Below are 17,317 nucleotides of genomic sequence, written 5' to 3' on the forward strand. Positions count from 1 at the left end.
TGGACAACAATGAGCAACAGATGCTGCAAAGGAAACCAGAGAACTAACAAGCTGCTGTATCAGAGAAAAGGAAGTAAAGAAGAATCACTTTCGTCTCTTCTTTGTACTAATTGTGAGCACATAAAGGAAAGGTAACAGTTCACTGTCTTCATTCAACTTTCTAATATTAGTGTTTATTTCTGGCTATTATGACTGATTTTCAGCAGCATTTTGGAAAATGTTTAACCTGATTTAATAACATATACATGATAACTGTAATATTGTTATAATCCCTGCTTTATATGTTCCTCTGCAGGCTTTAGATTAGTGCCCAAAAAGGAACCACAACTATTCACAAGTATATCTGCATCCTTGCATTCTCTTCCTTCCTCCATAGCTTTCTCAGTGGCTAAGTCCTTCATTCCTCCCCATCTTACCCATCTTCTCCACCTGCCATGGACCGATCGACGCAGGAGCTGTTCCTCAACTTCATGATCGTGTTAATCACCGTGCTGCTGATGTGGGTGCTGGTGAAAACTTATCAGGACTAAAGAATGGAGTGGTGAAAAAGAAGATGAGCGAGAGGAGGAAAAAGGATTACAGGAGATCGACAAATATGTGCGGAGGGCAGCCAGGATGCAAAACTTTGCAGGGGGCTGAATTTTGTTCAGATATGGTGTTTACATCTTTTCCTCTTTTCCTCTAACGTTACTAGCCTCCTCCAGACCTTCAGTACTGAAATGAGATCGTAGAATATTTGATTGCTAAAGCAACATGAACATGACTAAAAGGGAAAGTTATAGTCTGCGTTGAAATGTCACAAGCAACAGCTAGCAATGTCATGTGGTTGGAAATACACTGAAACACCCTTTTATGTCAACTTGTCTCTTTTTACAAAGTGATGAATGTTACAAACACAAATACTGAATTCACTCATAAAACAGGACATCAGCACAAATAATTAATCATTTTGTTCATGTTCATTTCTTGCAATTAAACACTTGACATGTACTGGTTTTTTGTTACATAACACAAGTTTCTAATATGTTCATCCACAGCTTTACTCTGTGTTTAACTGCTTTCAAACTAATATAGGAGAAACGGGACATGCATGGGAACAGGACAGTTTAGAAGCAGAATAAAGGCAAGCTGTTCTGAAGTGGATGTTGTAAGCGTGAGTTCTTGTTTTTGCTTGTGTGTTTTTTTTATCACGGGGGGGTGGGGGTGATTAACTCCAGTCCTCGAGAGCCACAGTCCTACAAGTATCTGCAACATGTCTGAATCAAATAAATGGTCATTAGCAGATTTGTGTTAAGTTTTATGTCAAGTTCTGAACAAGTCTGCAAATTAAATCTTATGTGTGTCAGGTGTGCAGCAGCAGTGAATCTTCCAACAAATTGTGACTTTTGAGGATGGGGGTTGGCCTGCCCCAGTTTAAATGTTTTTTTTTAAATAGTCAGAAAAATATGCAGTTGAGAATGAATTTCTAAAATAGCTGAATAGGGCTCCTCCATAGGAGGGGCAATATTTAGATTCACACAACAAACATCCCATGACAGCAGTGATGCCACACAAAGGGATCAAATTTACTTGAATAAAAAAAAAAAAACTCTATTATCTCAGTCACTTTTAGGATGATTTCTGAAAGGAGGCTTAGTGTTAGCTGAAGACAAACTCTGATTATTGCTCTTTTGAGGAGTAAGCTGCCCTCAATGTGCACAGGTTTAAAAGTCAAGGGAGCCATGCACGCATACACCAAATATCTCTTTGCATGTTGAGCATGTCTGCTGAGTATCATTCTGTGTCACCCCATGGATCTCTGTATCTGTTGAAGCTAATTAGCTGGCAGTGGAACTCAGTGAGCGCTCTGGGCATGGGTGCCACTTCCTCCCATTGACTCCTCCCACTATAGTACACCTGCACAGACAAAAAGAAAGGTTATGACTATGGGCACTTTACATGAAAGTTTCCCCTCAAGAACCAATGCCTTGTCAGAGATTCATTCAAAGATGTGTTTAATTAGCCCTGAATATCTTTTAATTATACTGCAATTGAGACTGACAGCTTAGTCAACAAACAGAACAGAACAGCTTCTTCGATATTTACCTGAACTTCATCAGTGATCTCATCAGGTGAGTAGTCTCCTCCCAGAATGTAGATTCTGTCTTTCATACCCACAGCTCCAGCGTTGAACCCAGCACATTCAAATGACCCTTCACCCTTCCATACACAAGTCTCTGGGCAAAAACTGTAAACCTGAATACAAATAAAGTTCGTGTTCATATTCTCCAGGCAGAGTGGCAGCAGGTGCACATCCATGAGAGCAAAACATGTGTTACCTACTGGTTTTAAAAGTAGTTTACAGGTGATAGATTTTTATGCTGCAAGCTAGAAGTGATCATTACAGCTTTGAACACAGTACTTATCTTTATGTTGATATGTTTTTTAGAAAATGTGCTTGTTTTTCCTAGTTGTCATCACAGAACGCTTAGATTTGTTCTTTACAGATTAATCTTTCATAAAAAAGAAAATATATTAAACATGTAAAATTGGATGTTGATGCGTTTTTATGCTTAAAACATGCTGTAAGTTTGTCTATTTTTTTTCTCCTTTGTTTACAAGTTGTGGAAACCTCCTGACCATTTCTGTGCCTTCACTAGTCATCACCAGTCATGTGTCCCCGCCAGATATTTGATCAATCAGAAGAAAGTTCTACCTAATCCTCTCCTTGTTCTTACAGGTCAAAACAATATCTAATTTGTAATAATTACAAAATTTTCAAGTGCAATATCTTTTGGTTAAAATACTAAACACATTCTTAAAAAGCCATTAAAAACCCCCAAAAAATTGATTTTTTTTTTTTTTTTTTTTATCAAGAAAGCTCTAATGACTTACCTTATAGGTGGACAGGTCACAGAGGTGGAGTGTATTATTTATTGATACAGCCTTAACCAGTGTAGCATGGAAGAACTGGCCGAACTCCGCAACCAGTCGACTCCACTGGTCTTTTTGGGCGTCATAGCAAAAGAAGCAATCAAGAGAAGGGTTAAAAGAATCTGTGATCTCCACCTCTGATCCCAGTGTATAGATCACACTGCCACAAGCACTGGCTTCTGGGTAGAAGATGGCAGCGGGCAGTGAGCTGACAGAGCTCCAGGTTTGAGTTAGGGGGTCATAATATTCCACCTAAAGTGTGAAATAGAAAGAAAAGACATCATTTTACATGCATTAAAAAAACTCTTTTTGGGTTCTAATATCTTACTAACAAAATATGACTGCACTTAAGGAAACTTCCCTCCAGCAGACTGTGGGCATCCTGTCTGGAGCCCTTGGTTCGTCCCCCAATGACATACAATCTGTCCTGGCAGGTTACAGCTGTGTGCATGGTTCTGGGCTTCAACATGGCCGGTGCAGGTGTGCAGGTCAAAGTCACAGGGCAGAAACACCAGACCTCATCTGTGGCATTGTGATATGGTTCAGCCACATGGAGACGAATTGCCCGGCAACAATTCCCTCGGCAACCACCTGTAACAAACATCTTAGATCCAACGAAGAAAATGAAACACAACATCAAGGATATTAAATAAATATAGATGAATTTTTTTGCATACTCTTATCCTGTCTTTAAATGTACCTTTTCAGCATAGCTGGTAAGGCAAGACCCTGGTGGATCGGGCATCGAGGCTGTTTCCGCTTCACGATCTGTTCCCAGCTCTTTCCATTGATCTGTTTCCAAACAGTAGCAGAAGGTGTGGCGAATCTCCCCATTTTCCTCTGTCTTGTGGATGTAGATGTAGCTCTGGGTGGTGGCAGGCCTGGCATCAGTGAATAAGCCATTGTACTGAATCTGTCTGCTCTGGGCCTCTGACAGCAGTGCAAGACAGGACTCATCACCATGGAGCAGAGTATCTGAATTGTGCAGAGTCTTACAGAAGAGAAAAGTTAAAACAGGGTAAGAGTGTAAAATAGGGTAATATATAAAAGGCAAAACAGCTGTATTGTAACAAAATGCACAACATATAAAGTGGGTTTATACTTTTAGTGTTGACGCAGGCAAGTGGTGCAGCCGGGTCAGAGACAACAAGCCTGGTAACAGCTTTTGTCTTTCAGGCAGATTGTGGCGAATCCATTTGAGAAGTGACATCACAACTGTCGCCTCACTGGACACATTCAGAGCGTCTGACCTTAAACAGGCCTCCAAGACGTTTACCTAAAAGGAGCAAAGGAAACTGTTGCAGAACACTGAGGAAGTAAAGTGAGCATAGATTCCTAAATGCAATAAATGGAAGATGAAAATTACTAGTAAGAAGTATTTTGTTGTTGCTCTCAAGCCATTTACTGATAAATACATTCATTCATTCGTTCATTTTCTGAACCGCTTAATCCAATTCAGGGTCGCGGGGAAACTGGAGCCTATCCCAGCTGGCTTTGGGCGACAGGCAGGGTACACCCTGGACAGCTCGCCAATCCATCGCAGCTGATAAATATAGTATTCATAAAAAATTTTTCCATTGTGATAACATTGATGGTGTATATAAAGTCCATAAAGATTCCCACACTTAACTTGACATCACATTCAAGAATTTCTTAGAATTTTTCATCTAAAGATCCCATTTACTGTTCATAAAGAGTTAACACAGTACATCATCAGGATAAATAGTGATCAAAGAGATTAGAGCAGCTTTGACATATTATACAACTTAAGTACAAATTACCTGCATGTCCAAGAAGTCCTGGGTTTGGGAAAGGTCATAATAGTTCTGGACCACAAATTCATTGGCACTATTAAGGAGAGACACTGAGCCATATGCCTCAGCCAGGGATAACAGGGACAGACAGTTACAAAGATCCATGGTGCCGATAAGGAAGTCACTGCATGCTCTAGAAAGGACAGAAATCTGAAGAAAAACCCACAACAGGGGACATGAGCTGTCATACATTGTATGTACTGTATAAAACATGTGCTGTAAGATTAAACGAAATGAAATGAAATGAAATTACAAATTTGTATAAAGCATAAACGTGACAAAAGAATATGTATCTTGAAAAGAAAAAGATAAAGAAATGTATAATGATCGCATATTACCTGCAGAAAAGTAGCAAGTTGAAACAGCATGTCTACATTGCTATCGGTGATGAGTGCCTCTCCAGAGTAGGCAAAGTCCAGGAAAGAACCTACGGCCACTGGACACTGGTTACCCAGCATGACTGAGCCATCACCACACTCTCGCATGTCAACCTCGAACATGGCCCTAAAAACAAAGCAGTTACAATATAGATAGATAGATAGATAGATAGATAGATAGATAGATAGATAGATAGATAGATAGATAGATACCTAAAGAAATCACTACATGCTGCAAGAACACAGCGGTGACAGGGGAAACTGTGCTCCTGGACTTTGATGGTGAAGTCAAACAGCAAGCCTTGTTCCCTGAATGATCTAAGCACATTCAGCAGCTGCAAGCCATGAGACTCAGAAACGCGTAGCATTGTACGCCTCTCTGGGTTCCCGTTGCATTTTGGAGTATTGTCGGATAAACTGTTGGTAGGGTTGCTGCTGCTGGGAATGTGGGAGGTTGTCAAGCCAGCAGATGACTTCTGAGGTTCATCCATTTTACCAAAATCAAACACTACAAAAAGAGAGAAAAAGATGTAAACATGTAAGGATGATTACAATAACAAAAATTCCATTTGTACTTCATACTATATAACCTTTGGTGTGACAGAGGGTGGGTAACTCCAATGAGGTAGGAAAATGTCAAACTTCTAGCAGTTTACAAAATCTGTACCAGTCTCTATCGTCCCTACCATGTAAGCATGTGTCACAGTGTCTGGCCCGTCCACAACAGTTATTCAGACCAAATATAAATCTGTTTTAAAATGTGTGGTCAAAAGGTCGGAGAAAAATCTATGTAAAAATACGAATTCGTATAAAATTGGAAAAAGTGCGACTTACATTGTCAGCACCTCGGACAGCTCTTTCTCGTGCTGCTGGAGCTTCCGGAAACATGAAGTCACGCGAGGCCTCGTTTAGCTTTACTTTTTCGTTTGTTTTGGGGTTTTTTTTTTTACCCGGCTGTACGTTTAATTGCAAATATTTTTCGTGGAAATTTTACAATTCTATTAATGGGAATACATCGTTTTTCCACTGATGTGATATCTCCCCAAGCGATGTGCATAAGTGTGCCTCTTTGTTTTTGTTGAGGCGCAATGACATCTGGGAACTGTAGTTTTTGTGTCGGCACAAACGACTGTTCGTTGGCAAAACTAGACCACTGGAGGTGAAACCCATGAGAGTGAAGCAGTTTGTGCCTTAAATGTCGTAGTGTGATATTTTGTTTATTTGTTTGTTTTTGTTGTGGATTTTACTTTTTTATTTTTATTTTTTATTGAAGAGCACGTAAGACATGCAGCGGTAGTGCCTAAATGCCCCGCACGATGGCAGCATAGTAGGTCAAAGCAGACTGTAAATGTTATATCTTTGACACCAACACATAATTGTTCTGGTTAACGTGGTCTCCTGCAAAGCCCTGAAGACAAACAGCAACTATGTTGGATTCTACAGAAAGTTTTCAACACTAACTTGCTTTAGAAGAAAGTTCCTGAGCTGCCTTAATCCTAACTTCACCCATCTTGTCAATCAAGATGGGTCAAATTAGGCAGCATTTTGTGTTCTTTATTTCTCAAGAAATTTGAACACAATTAAGTATGCATTTTTTATGAGATGCTACAGAAAATATAGGTGGATGTCCACACAACTGCACAGATTTATGACAAGCGGAATACAATACAATACAATACAATGTGGAATACAATTTGTAGAAACATTTACCCCATCTTAAATACCAACTAATCAAAATAGATAATTGCTGATTTTGGGAAGAGCAGGATGTAGTTATCAATACCATTTTCGTCCTGGGAAAAGAAGTGGAAGTGGCAGAAGACTACAAATGAATGTGAGTTCAGCTACATGAAGGGACAGAACAAACTACTTCTTGAGATGAAGAAACATTTTAATCTAAATAATTAAAAAACAAAACAAGAATAAATATCATGAACATAATGATTATGTGTACATATGTATTCACTGTTCCTAAGTCAGTGCTTTGTATAGCCACCCTTCGCAGCAGTTGCAGCTAGAATGTCTGTGAAATTCTTTAAAGCAAAACTACTCCAGTTCCATTAAGTTGAATGGTTTCTGTTGTTGCACAGCAAGCTTGGCATGAAGTCACGCATTCTCTAAACTTTAACTTGGTCATTTCAATGCAATAAATGTTTTGCTTGATGGCCAATAAGTTACATTTCAGTCTCACTTGACAAGAAGACCTTTGTTCTTTGCCTCGTCCAAGGTACAGCATATGAAGTCCAATGAACAAGTACACAAGTCTGCCTTCTGGAGCCCTTCAGTTCCTTCAGAGTTACCTTTGAGTTTTGGTTGGCAGTCTTCCATAAGCGGATTTGTTGCAAAGACATATTATTTCTATTTTATGGTGATTATTCAGTGGTGCCACATAATGTAACTTGCTTGGTGGGGCATGTTAATGAGTGTTTTTCTGACTCTGGAGTCTTTTGAAATAAGTACATAAAGACTGAAATCATGTGATACTCACACATTTATAAGGTTATATAAAGAAGTTATTTTGTGTTGACATAAGAGATGTATTCCTTAACAGATTATTTATCTTGGAAAGAAATTTGTTTTCTGTTGGCATTATTCTCTTTGTTTTTATCACAGGTGAATATAGTAAGTCTGGGCATGTTGCTGCAATATAATTTATGACCATTTGATGGCGCTGCATTACTTTGAAGAAACAATTGTGGTTATGGATGGGGTAAGACCATAGACTGGGCAAGACAGTAGCAGTGTTGACTGGTGATAGTGAACTTCTGACTACGTTGCAGTTTTCGTTTTTACACAACGCTGCTTATGAACAAATAATAATAATGAAAATAATAATAATACACAAAATGAAAGAGTTAAATAAGCAAAACTATTTTCACTGATCCTGTCCATATATATTCAGAAATGTGTGTGTGTATATATATATATATATATATATATATATATATATATATATATATATATATATATATATATATATATATATATATATATATATGAATTGAGGGGATCTAGTAAATTGAGGTATTACTAGATCCCCCCCACACTTTTCGTGGTCGAGGGGCACGTGCCCTCCTCCTCTCTTCTTGCATCCCTGCATCCCTCCCTCCCTCCCTTTCTCCCTCACGGCAGTGCATCCCCATCCCCCACACAGTGGCCGTCTCTCCGGGTGAAAGCTGTCTTCCCAGCGCTACTGGTTCGACGAAACGCTGCTGTAGCAGAGCCAGTCCGTACCGATCCGAAGCCGAGTATACACAACGAGAGAGAGCGTGTTCAAACACAGGGGATCCTTTATTACTCGACCGAGTGGTTTTGGTAAGTTTAGCACGGTACTTTTTGTGGAGGACAGGAACGTACATGTGTCGACTTTTTAGTTGTTCGTTTCTGTCCCCCCTCCCCTTTTCTTTTTTTTTTCCACTCCGTATCCCTTCAATTGTCCTCCGTAGTGGCTACAGTGGGGAATAGCTGGCTAAGCTAACCTGCTAGCTGAAATAGCGGGCTCAAATTGTGACTACCAAGCAGATCGAAAAGGCTTTCAACCAAAGTTGTGCACTGCTGGGCGTCAATATTAGCACCTGTTTTCTGGCGCAATCCGGCCTGACCCGCTGTGATTGTTTTTCATTGTCTTTTGTTAATTTTGTACCAGTTAGCGTGCTAATTAGCCCTTTAAGCAGCGTGTGCAGATGGATGCAGGGATGCGACGGCGGGTTTGGGGCTCTTTTCAGGCTAGCATGCAAGCTAAGCTAACGTTAGTATAATGTAACTCGCACAGATTCCTGTATGGACTGCTTCGGAATGGTTGCCTCGCCATACTGACGGGAGCTAATCTGGTGGTAATTGGCAAGATGGCATCTCGAAGTTGTTATCCAGAAATCGGTGGATTTTCAAAATGGTGTCTTAAGCTTGTTTGAGTGTGACCATTTTTGTCCAACCCTTGCTGTTTTGGCGTTGCTCGCTATCTTCGGTATGCAGCACACTGCTGGTGCATGCCACACTCTGATATCACTTCATGTGGTAAATACAAATACCAGCAAATATGGGAATGTCTCGGTGTGCAGACATTGTCGGAAGTAAACACTTGTTTTGTATATGAACCGGTCTTTACTAGTTTCTCTCCCCTGGCTCCAGTGCTGTCAGTCCAAACAGTAGGCAAACGTATAAACAGCACGTGTGCGTGTTTGCACACTGGTTTTTGCTGGTTCATTACTCTGAAGCTCATCATTAATTTGGATTCATGATGACCATCATTTCTATACAGAATTATCCACTGTTATTATTACACTGAATTATTTCTGTTACTGATTTGACCACATTTCGAACCAGGTCGAAGTTTCTATTTTTGAGAAATTAATGTTAATTTAGGGGTTTTAAAAAAGAGCATTCACTTAAGATATCACATTATCACTTTTTTTTTTTTTTTTTTTTAAAAGAGAAATATGTCCTATTTACCATTATTTCTTGCGCTTTACATGATGAAGTCACTGGGCAGTAATCCCATTTAATTAAAGAGGCCTTACATGTCCGAAGGAATCCTGTGATTCAGCTGGTACTGGGGTCTCTATAGAGCAACCTAATGCAGTATAACCTGTTTATGGGTTAAACTGTTTTCTTCAGTAAATCTATGGAGTTTTTGTTTTTTTTTTTAAAGAAAAGAAAACATGCTAAGCTAATCATGGATCCAAGTGTTTTGATGTTTTTTTTTTTTTGTTTTTTTTTGTTTTTTTGCTTTAACATTTTATAGGTGAATTTTTTGTCTGCCTTGCTGGAAGACAGGAGTGGGTAGCATTAGGATTTTTTGTGTGCGTTGAGCTCCTGTATGAATGGTGGGTTGTACAGTACAGCTATAAAACTGTCAAGAGTATTTAAAGCTGGAGTCACTTGATGTTTGTGACTCTTTAACATACTGTTGTCTTTTCAGGACTACAATTCCGTTGGATTTGAACAACTTAATGATTTGCTCATCACACTTCGCTGAATAAAACAGCCACAGATGGCAACAAACAAATTCTGCTTCAGTTGGTTTACCTTGTCGAATCCACTGTCGCTCAGTGCGATGCATTCATTTCATGCTGACAGATGTGACTATTTGAACAGCATTAATCTGGATAAACTGTAGGGATCTAATGATCACTGACATATCTTAATCTATTTTTCTTTTTATTTTAGTTTACATTTCAGTTTATGATTCAGTGAAGGCAGAAGATGGAGCAATTAAAATTCAGATTCAAATCTAGTCCTGTAATTTCAGTCATCATTAAATGCGGTTTTACTTCATTTCATAACTAAAAAGATGATTATATACTTAACTGTCAAATACATATTGTGTTGCATTGTATTGCATTGTGTGCGATTGATTATGAGGTTGTACTCATAGACATACTAAATGTTTGGACCACCGAACAGGTCATTTACATACAGTCACATCCTTACAGTTCCTTGTATGGATCTTTTCATTGTACACAGCAACAACGTGAACCATCATTTCATTAAATATATGAAATGAAAAAGAAAACTTTATTGTACAAAGTAGTTTTCCTCCCAATTCCATGTGATTGTGTAATGTTGTTACTGGAAAATCTGTTGGGTTTTTTTTGTTTTTGTTTTGTTTTTCTATTAACATGTCCAATAATCTTGTTATTTTACTTTCCTATTTTATGGAATATGGAGGTATATTGTAAATTAATTATTAATCCCCTGAAAAATGAAAGAATAAAATTACACATGCTTCATCACAGTCTGTACCAGTACAGTGACACAACAGTTTGTGGCATGATATCTACCTCCTGGGTTTGAGCTGGATATGAAGATGGCAATCTTGTAATAATTTGCTTTTCATCGATTAGATGACAGTACCTGATGATTGATCCTTTGTTTAAGAGTGTGCGTACATGTATACATTCATTTATACATCAGCGGGTCAGAGATGTCAAGAGGAATAAAGGATTGGGACAAAAGGTTGAAGTGATCCCTGCAGGCAGAGTTGTAATGCATTCAGCTGTCAGTCATATTGGGGAATGTAGTATACAAGCACACACATGGACATACATTTTGATTTGTGCCGCAGGCGGTTGCTTCATTAGTGATGCTTGCCTACACTCACTCATTAATAGTATATATTTTTTCATACCCTTGTGGAAAATTGATTCTTAGAATAAACATTCATGGAGTTTAGCTATATATGGCTAAAACATATTTTTATGGAACAGTATATCAGTTCTACATCTGTGGTGGGAAATGACGTGTTTGTATTGAAACTGTTGGTGGAAACTTTTAATTCTTTCATGTTGATACTTATTAAGGCTGCAACAATTTGTCGACAATGAAAATTCATTGACGCAAAATTTTATTGTTGGTGCGTTGCGTTATGAATGACCTTTTGCAAATAAAACACTGCGCCAGGCAACTTCACGCCATTTACCAACCACAGCTTTTCAGACAGTGTAAGAACTCTAAACACCAAGCAATTTACGCAAAGCACCACAGGAAGTGCAGGGGGCAGTATTGTCATTTTGTGCAGCGTCTTTGTTTTAACAACGAAGAACAAACTGATGACGGCACGACCTGTTTCCAAAGTTTGGGGATATTTCACGCTAAACAAAGTGTCAAACAGGCCAAATATGTTTGTCACGCAGAGTTGGCATACCACGGCAGCACGACAGTCATGCATGAGCATCTGAAACAATCGCACCCCTGGAGTCATGGTTTCCAGCATTCCGGAGGGCAAAATTAGCATTACCGATTAGTGATGTGGTTGTTACCTCTGCCAAAGAGGTTGTGTTTTTACCTGCATTGATCTGTTTGTTTGTGTTTAAGATAACTCAAAAAGTTATGGACAGATTTTCATGAAATTTTTAGGAGTTGTTGGATATGTGAAAAGAAAGAAGTGATTTTATTTTGGCGGTGATCCGGATCACCGTTTGGATTCAAAACTTTTTTTTAAAGGATTCTGGCCCTTGTTTACTTTACAGAACAGGCTTTTTTTTTAGGATGTAAATAATTATTTCAGTGCAGTTCTACGAAAATTAAGATGTTCAAATATTTTATTTCTTTTGTTTTCCTTTTAAGGCAAATTGTGTATAGCTTGGAAATGACTAGGCGTCACAGCAACAACTTTTGCAGTGCGATTAATTGTCTTAGAAATAATTGCGATTAATAATGCGCTGAGCAATTGTCATTTTGAGACCATTTTCAATTAAGATAACAATAATACCATAATAACTCAAGTACACTCTTTCAAAGAACAACATACTTTAATTTTTTTTTAAAGAATTTTTAGCTTGATGTGCAAACTAGACTCATTCAGTCCCCAGTCTGCTGAAACAAATCAGGATTTCTCCTGGGTTTTTGACAATGTGGTTATCTGGAACTAAACACTATGTCTCTAAACACTATGTTAACAGTTACATAGTCTATGGTAAAGCTCATATAAGGGGACATGTTGGACTTGACCAGAGGTGGAATGGTAAAACTGAATGTCTTTAAACACCCTCAGTATTACATTTCTCATGCCATTGTAAAGCTGTGAAATTGCCGTTTGTAACATGTATGTTCATCCAGGCAATTCACACTGGCTGTGAAATGTTTGCAACTTTTTTTCAAAATGTTAAACACCCCCGTGATCGTGGACTGTCGGGAAGATGGAGCTAGCCTGTTTGTTAAGGTCTTAAGTGTAGATGGAAGCTTGTTGTATTGCCGTGTTTAGTTAATATTGTGTTGAAACAAATGTGGCAGAAAAGTAAGACAAAGGAAAATTATTGTCCGGGAAACTTATTGCGTGCATTTTTTTTCTTATCATGTGATTGACTTATTACGACAGGCCTAGATATGACACTACCGCTAAGTTTGAATGTTTCAAAATAAATTAGGCGTAAGCTGTTCAGCTTAAATTTAATATTCAACTGGTTCAAGAGTCATTCTTTTAACTTACTAAGGACATTATGTTGTGACAGACTGGGAATCAGGGTGACATTCATATGATGCAAATGAAGAGAGTGGGGTAAAACATACTGGAGCCTGTAAAAAGAGCTGCGTCAACTGGAAGCACAGATGGTGGGTGTGACAGAAATAATTGTGACTAATCGACCAGTCAAAAAAAAATTATTCATAGATTAGTCGACTCTTAAAATAATTGTTAGTTGCAGCCCGAATACTTGAATATAATTGTCTGGAGTTTTGTCCATTAGATTAGGCTAAATCTCGGCAGTAATATTGCATCACGCCTCGTCTATATCCTTGAGATTACTCAGTGCACTTCAGTCTTTAGATCTCTGAATATAGCAGGAGATGGGAAAACCTCTTCAAACATTAATTCAGAAGCATTGATAAAATCTGCCTTTTTCTTTTCATTTTCCCATCACTTTTAAAGAGTGAAGTATACCTTATAAATATGTATTTATTTGGTGTATTCCATACAATTAAAAGCTGGAATGAGTGATTTGATTTTTTTGTTGTTGTCTTTATCTGGCTGTTGAAATGTTACCAGACTGTGTCCTGACAGTTTAATCACAAGAATAAGCAAATGTTATGAACAAGTATATTCTTTTATAATATTTATTGTTATTAACACCCAGAGAGATGGCTTTTGGATGCTGACACTGATAAGCTCTTCCATATTAGCCAACTGCTGATATTGATTTTTGTATAAATAAGAGCTGATATGTTTGCAATTCACATCTGAGTAACAACTTATGAAGTCATGTTGAAACAGTATTCCTGCTTGGTATTTCATTTTTGTATACTGGTTTTAAGAGAAACACCTAGAGGTTTCAAAATTATTTATTTTGTATGCATGGCTAATTGTGTATTTGTATATGAATAGTTGTATAGCATTATCTAATACTGCATGCCATAGTGTTGATAACATATGCTAATTTGCTGTGCAATATTTATTAGTTTTTCTTGTTGATGTAGAATCACTTCAAATTGATACATCTTTTTATAACTGCATTGTGAATTAATATTAAAATCCCACAATGTTTTACTGCAGTGTTATTACTGTAGTTATAAACTGAACACTGGAACCTAAGTGGTGCTGTTTTTGGGTTTGGTGCCTTCTGCAGTTTGGCAGTACAGAACCAGACAAAGGTTTTGACTTCCTGGCATTTTGCATGAGGTTTAGTGTCAGCTATGCTCTTGGGTAAAATTCTGCCTATTTTGCTCTTTGCTCCAGCAACCATAACTCTGAACCCAGTTAGGCAGGCTCTCATTCATCAGTGGGTCTTAACAGTCATTGCTCACTAATAAGAGCAATTATAAGAGAAAGTCAAATAATGCTGCAGTTTTAATTGGAATAAGATATTAAAAATTTTTTTTAAAATTTCAATTCCTTGTGTTTGAGTTTCACCACAGCATTTTAATGTTGCATGGAGGTATTGATTGATCATCTTGAGTTTAGCTGCAAGGTCTTGGCTCATAAAACCAAGTGTTTTGTGACTACATGTGTGTATGTTTGTGCTTTTGTCTGTACAGGCTTATTGTTTGTCCTGCAGAATTCCTGCAGATGTTATGTGCTGGTATCTGGGGCTGAGCGATATGATGATGATATATATTGTTTGAACGATAGAAAATGTCTATCATTTTAAATGAGGCTCTATCGTCTACGCCACAATACCGTGCTTTACTGCAGTATTTTACATCAAGATGTGCTTTACGGCATGCACGCTGAAATCTAAAACTAAACATGGAGGAAGACGGTAGCAGGCGCGTTTCAAAGGAGGATAATTCTCCAATAAATGACTTGCCAACCAAAACTGATGAGCTTGTTTATAAAAGGGGAAATTTCTGTCACATGGATGAGGTTTGGATATAAAAAGACCAATGTAGAACCGATAAGACTAGCTCACAGTCCCAACAACAGACTCCGACACAACGACCAGTAACTCATTTTATCACCTGCACAAGAATTAGGATAAAGAATACAGAATAAAGAATAGTCAATGAGCAAAAGCTTCAAAAACAATGTCAACTGGGGCCGAAAGAGCTCATAATAAACTCCAGATGCAAATGCTGCAACAGGCATTTACCTGTGAAACATCATATGGCCAAAGTTGGAAAGAGATCACTGCTGCCGTTGCCAAGTAGATTTGACACATAACTGATGAATGACATAAAATTACACAAACATTTTATATGGTATGTATATTGTTACGGGGTTATAAAATGAGCTATACGGGGGTGTGAGATTTTGGTCATATCGCCTAGCCCTACTGGTATGTAACTATTCTAGTATGGAGCTGTAATTAGCTCTGTTTATAGAGTTGAGTGGCGTTATGGTATTAACATATACTAAAAGATTAACAAGATGTCATTAAGTTGTAATTGTTTGTATTGTGAGAAACATCCTTATTGTTTTTTTTAGACTGCCAATGAGAAGCTCTGGTGGAACATTGTGTTCATGCAAATCACAGAATCTATAAGAGATTATTAATTTTATGCTTCACCATGAGTTCAGATTGGATAATACAGGAAACATCTGGCTGAAGTGGATGAATGTCCAGACTTGATGTGTAGCTTCTCTATGTTTATACCAAATTTCAGTTTTTGCTTTCTGCTGATACATAGGGCAGTTTTAAAGATATATGCAATGGCCTGAAGTGTTAGCTGTTGTTTGTGGTGATGATTTTGTCTTAATGGTCCTTTTAGCTCAGCAGTTCAAAAAACAGAAGTCATGGTGGACAAAGAGCTGCTTTGTTTTGCAGTGAAACTGAGTGTTGAAAATGATTATAATCGACTAGAGCAGCCATTGTCTGTGCCTCTTAAATCACAGTCACTCGTTCTCTGTTTCTCACACTCTCGTATTGCGGTAAACTCTATTTTGACTATCCTTTTTACAACTCAAGCTCATTTTGTCACTGTAGACAGATTTCATACTAGAAGTCTTTGTATGGATGTAGCCGTTTCTATGGCCTCTGCATTGGATTTGTCGGGTGAAAGCTTCTGAATCTGATGTGAAGGAGCAGTAGTACATGTCTAACTAAACTGACTATCTTAAATAGCCACAATTTAATCTCACAAGGGTGTACCCACTTGGTTACTTTTAAACATATTATACTGAGTATGAAATAATCATTTCTTCATATTTGAGAAAGCGATCAAATTTGTCAATATTTCTTTATTATTTGAAAGGCTGAGTGTTAAACAGTTTCCCTGTTCAACAAATATGCACTGCAAGGCTTTTAATGGGGAAAAAAAAAATCCCCTGAGATAATGTTGAAGATGTTTTCATCTCACTGAGAACAAGTACAGAATTTCACAGTCAATAAAAACCTCATACACGTTGTTCCTGTAAGACTTCTTATGTGATTTATTTTTCTTTTTTCTTTATCTTTGTTTATCTCCGTGAATGTTAAAGATATCTCTAGAGTTTCCTTTATCCTTTTTGTCACACATCCAACTCTTTTGTTGTCTGCTGTGTAATGACGGTTACAGCCTCTCTTCACGATTAGCTCCATTGTAGACTTGTCGGCTTGTTTCCAGTATTGTTCAAACTTTCTATTGATGCTGTAATTTCCTAGTAGCTGTGAGAAATCATATAGGGGGTCAGCAGTGCCTTAAAATAGACCCTCACAACATACTAATACATTAATAATTTCACAGTTAGATTTTACACAATACCTGTTAGCTGTAATGTGCTTTTTTTTTTTTTAAGTCACTGAGCAGACTGTGGTCGAGTATTCACTCATGACATTTCAGTTGACTTTTTTTTTTTTTTATATTGCCAGCAGTATGAGGTCTTTTGCTTTGTGTTAAGCAGAGAAGAACAGCATGGGAGACTGTCTTGAATAGTAATTGAAAGTAATTGAGGTTTCCTCAAAGTCGCGACTTTTCAAGGTATAAATCAAGATATTTCTTCCATGCAGAGCCGTCTTCCGTCCAACAGTCGTGTGCTTTGGTTGTGTTTACCCACAATATGGGTGAAGATTGTGCACTGAACCCACAGTGCACTTTGTTTTGTAGTCCCCCCTCCTGTATTTGGTCCACTTGAAAGGGACCGAGACCCACCTCTGTGATCCGAACCAGAATTTGTTTTTCACATTCACACTTCCACAAACAAAGTGGACTTTCAGAGCAAATGGACTAGCATTAGAATAAAAAAGGCAGACGTTAAAATATTAATATAATGTAAATATTTGTTCAAACGGTCTGGCAGTATTGTTGAATGGTACCTTAATATACGAAAATGTCATTCTTTACTTACTTTACAAAACAGACCAC

The 17,317-nt window shown here is 37.9% G+C and overlaps 2 protein-coding genes across 2 annotated transcripts; one reads left to right on the plus strand and one right to left on the minus strand.

The window, feature by feature from the left end:
• sln (sarcolipin) lies at positions 1 to 718 on the plus strand. The gene is made up of 2 exons (XM_079245892.1): positions 1 to 131; positions 377 to 718. The coding sequence occupies exon 2, from the start codon at positions 435 to 437 to the stop codon at positions 528 to 530; it is 96 nt and encodes a 31-aa protein (XP_079102018.1). The 5' UTR covers positions 1 to 131; positions 377 to 434; the 3' UTR covers positions 531 to 718.
• A 1,055-nt stretch (positions 719 to 1,773) lies between these two features.
• kbtbd3 (kelch repeat and BTB (POZ) domain containing 3) lies at positions 1,774 to 8,463 on the minus strand (the record flags this gene model as incomplete). Its single annotated transcript, XM_079245939.1, has 10 exons — positions 1,774 to 1,896; positions 2,086 to 2,235; positions 2,875 to 3,165; positions 3,275 to 3,517; positions 3,614 to 3,904; positions 4,016 to 4,189; positions 4,695 to 4,877; positions 5,066 to 5,231; positions 5,318 to 5,612; positions 8,232 to 8,463. The coding sequence occupies 10 exons, from the start codon at positions 8,461 to 8,463 to the stop codon at positions 1,774 to 1,776; spliced, it is 2,148 nt and encodes a 715-aa protein (XP_079102065.1).
• Between the last annotated feature and the right edge of the window lie 8,854 nt (positions 8,464 to 17,317).

Source organism: Telmatherina bonti (genome assembly GCF_933228915.1).
Source record: "Telmatherina bonti genome assembly, chromosome: 9".
Taxonomy (NCBI): Eukaryota; Metazoa; Chordata; class Actinopteri; order Atheriniformes; family Telmatherinidae; genus Telmatherina; species Telmatherina bonti.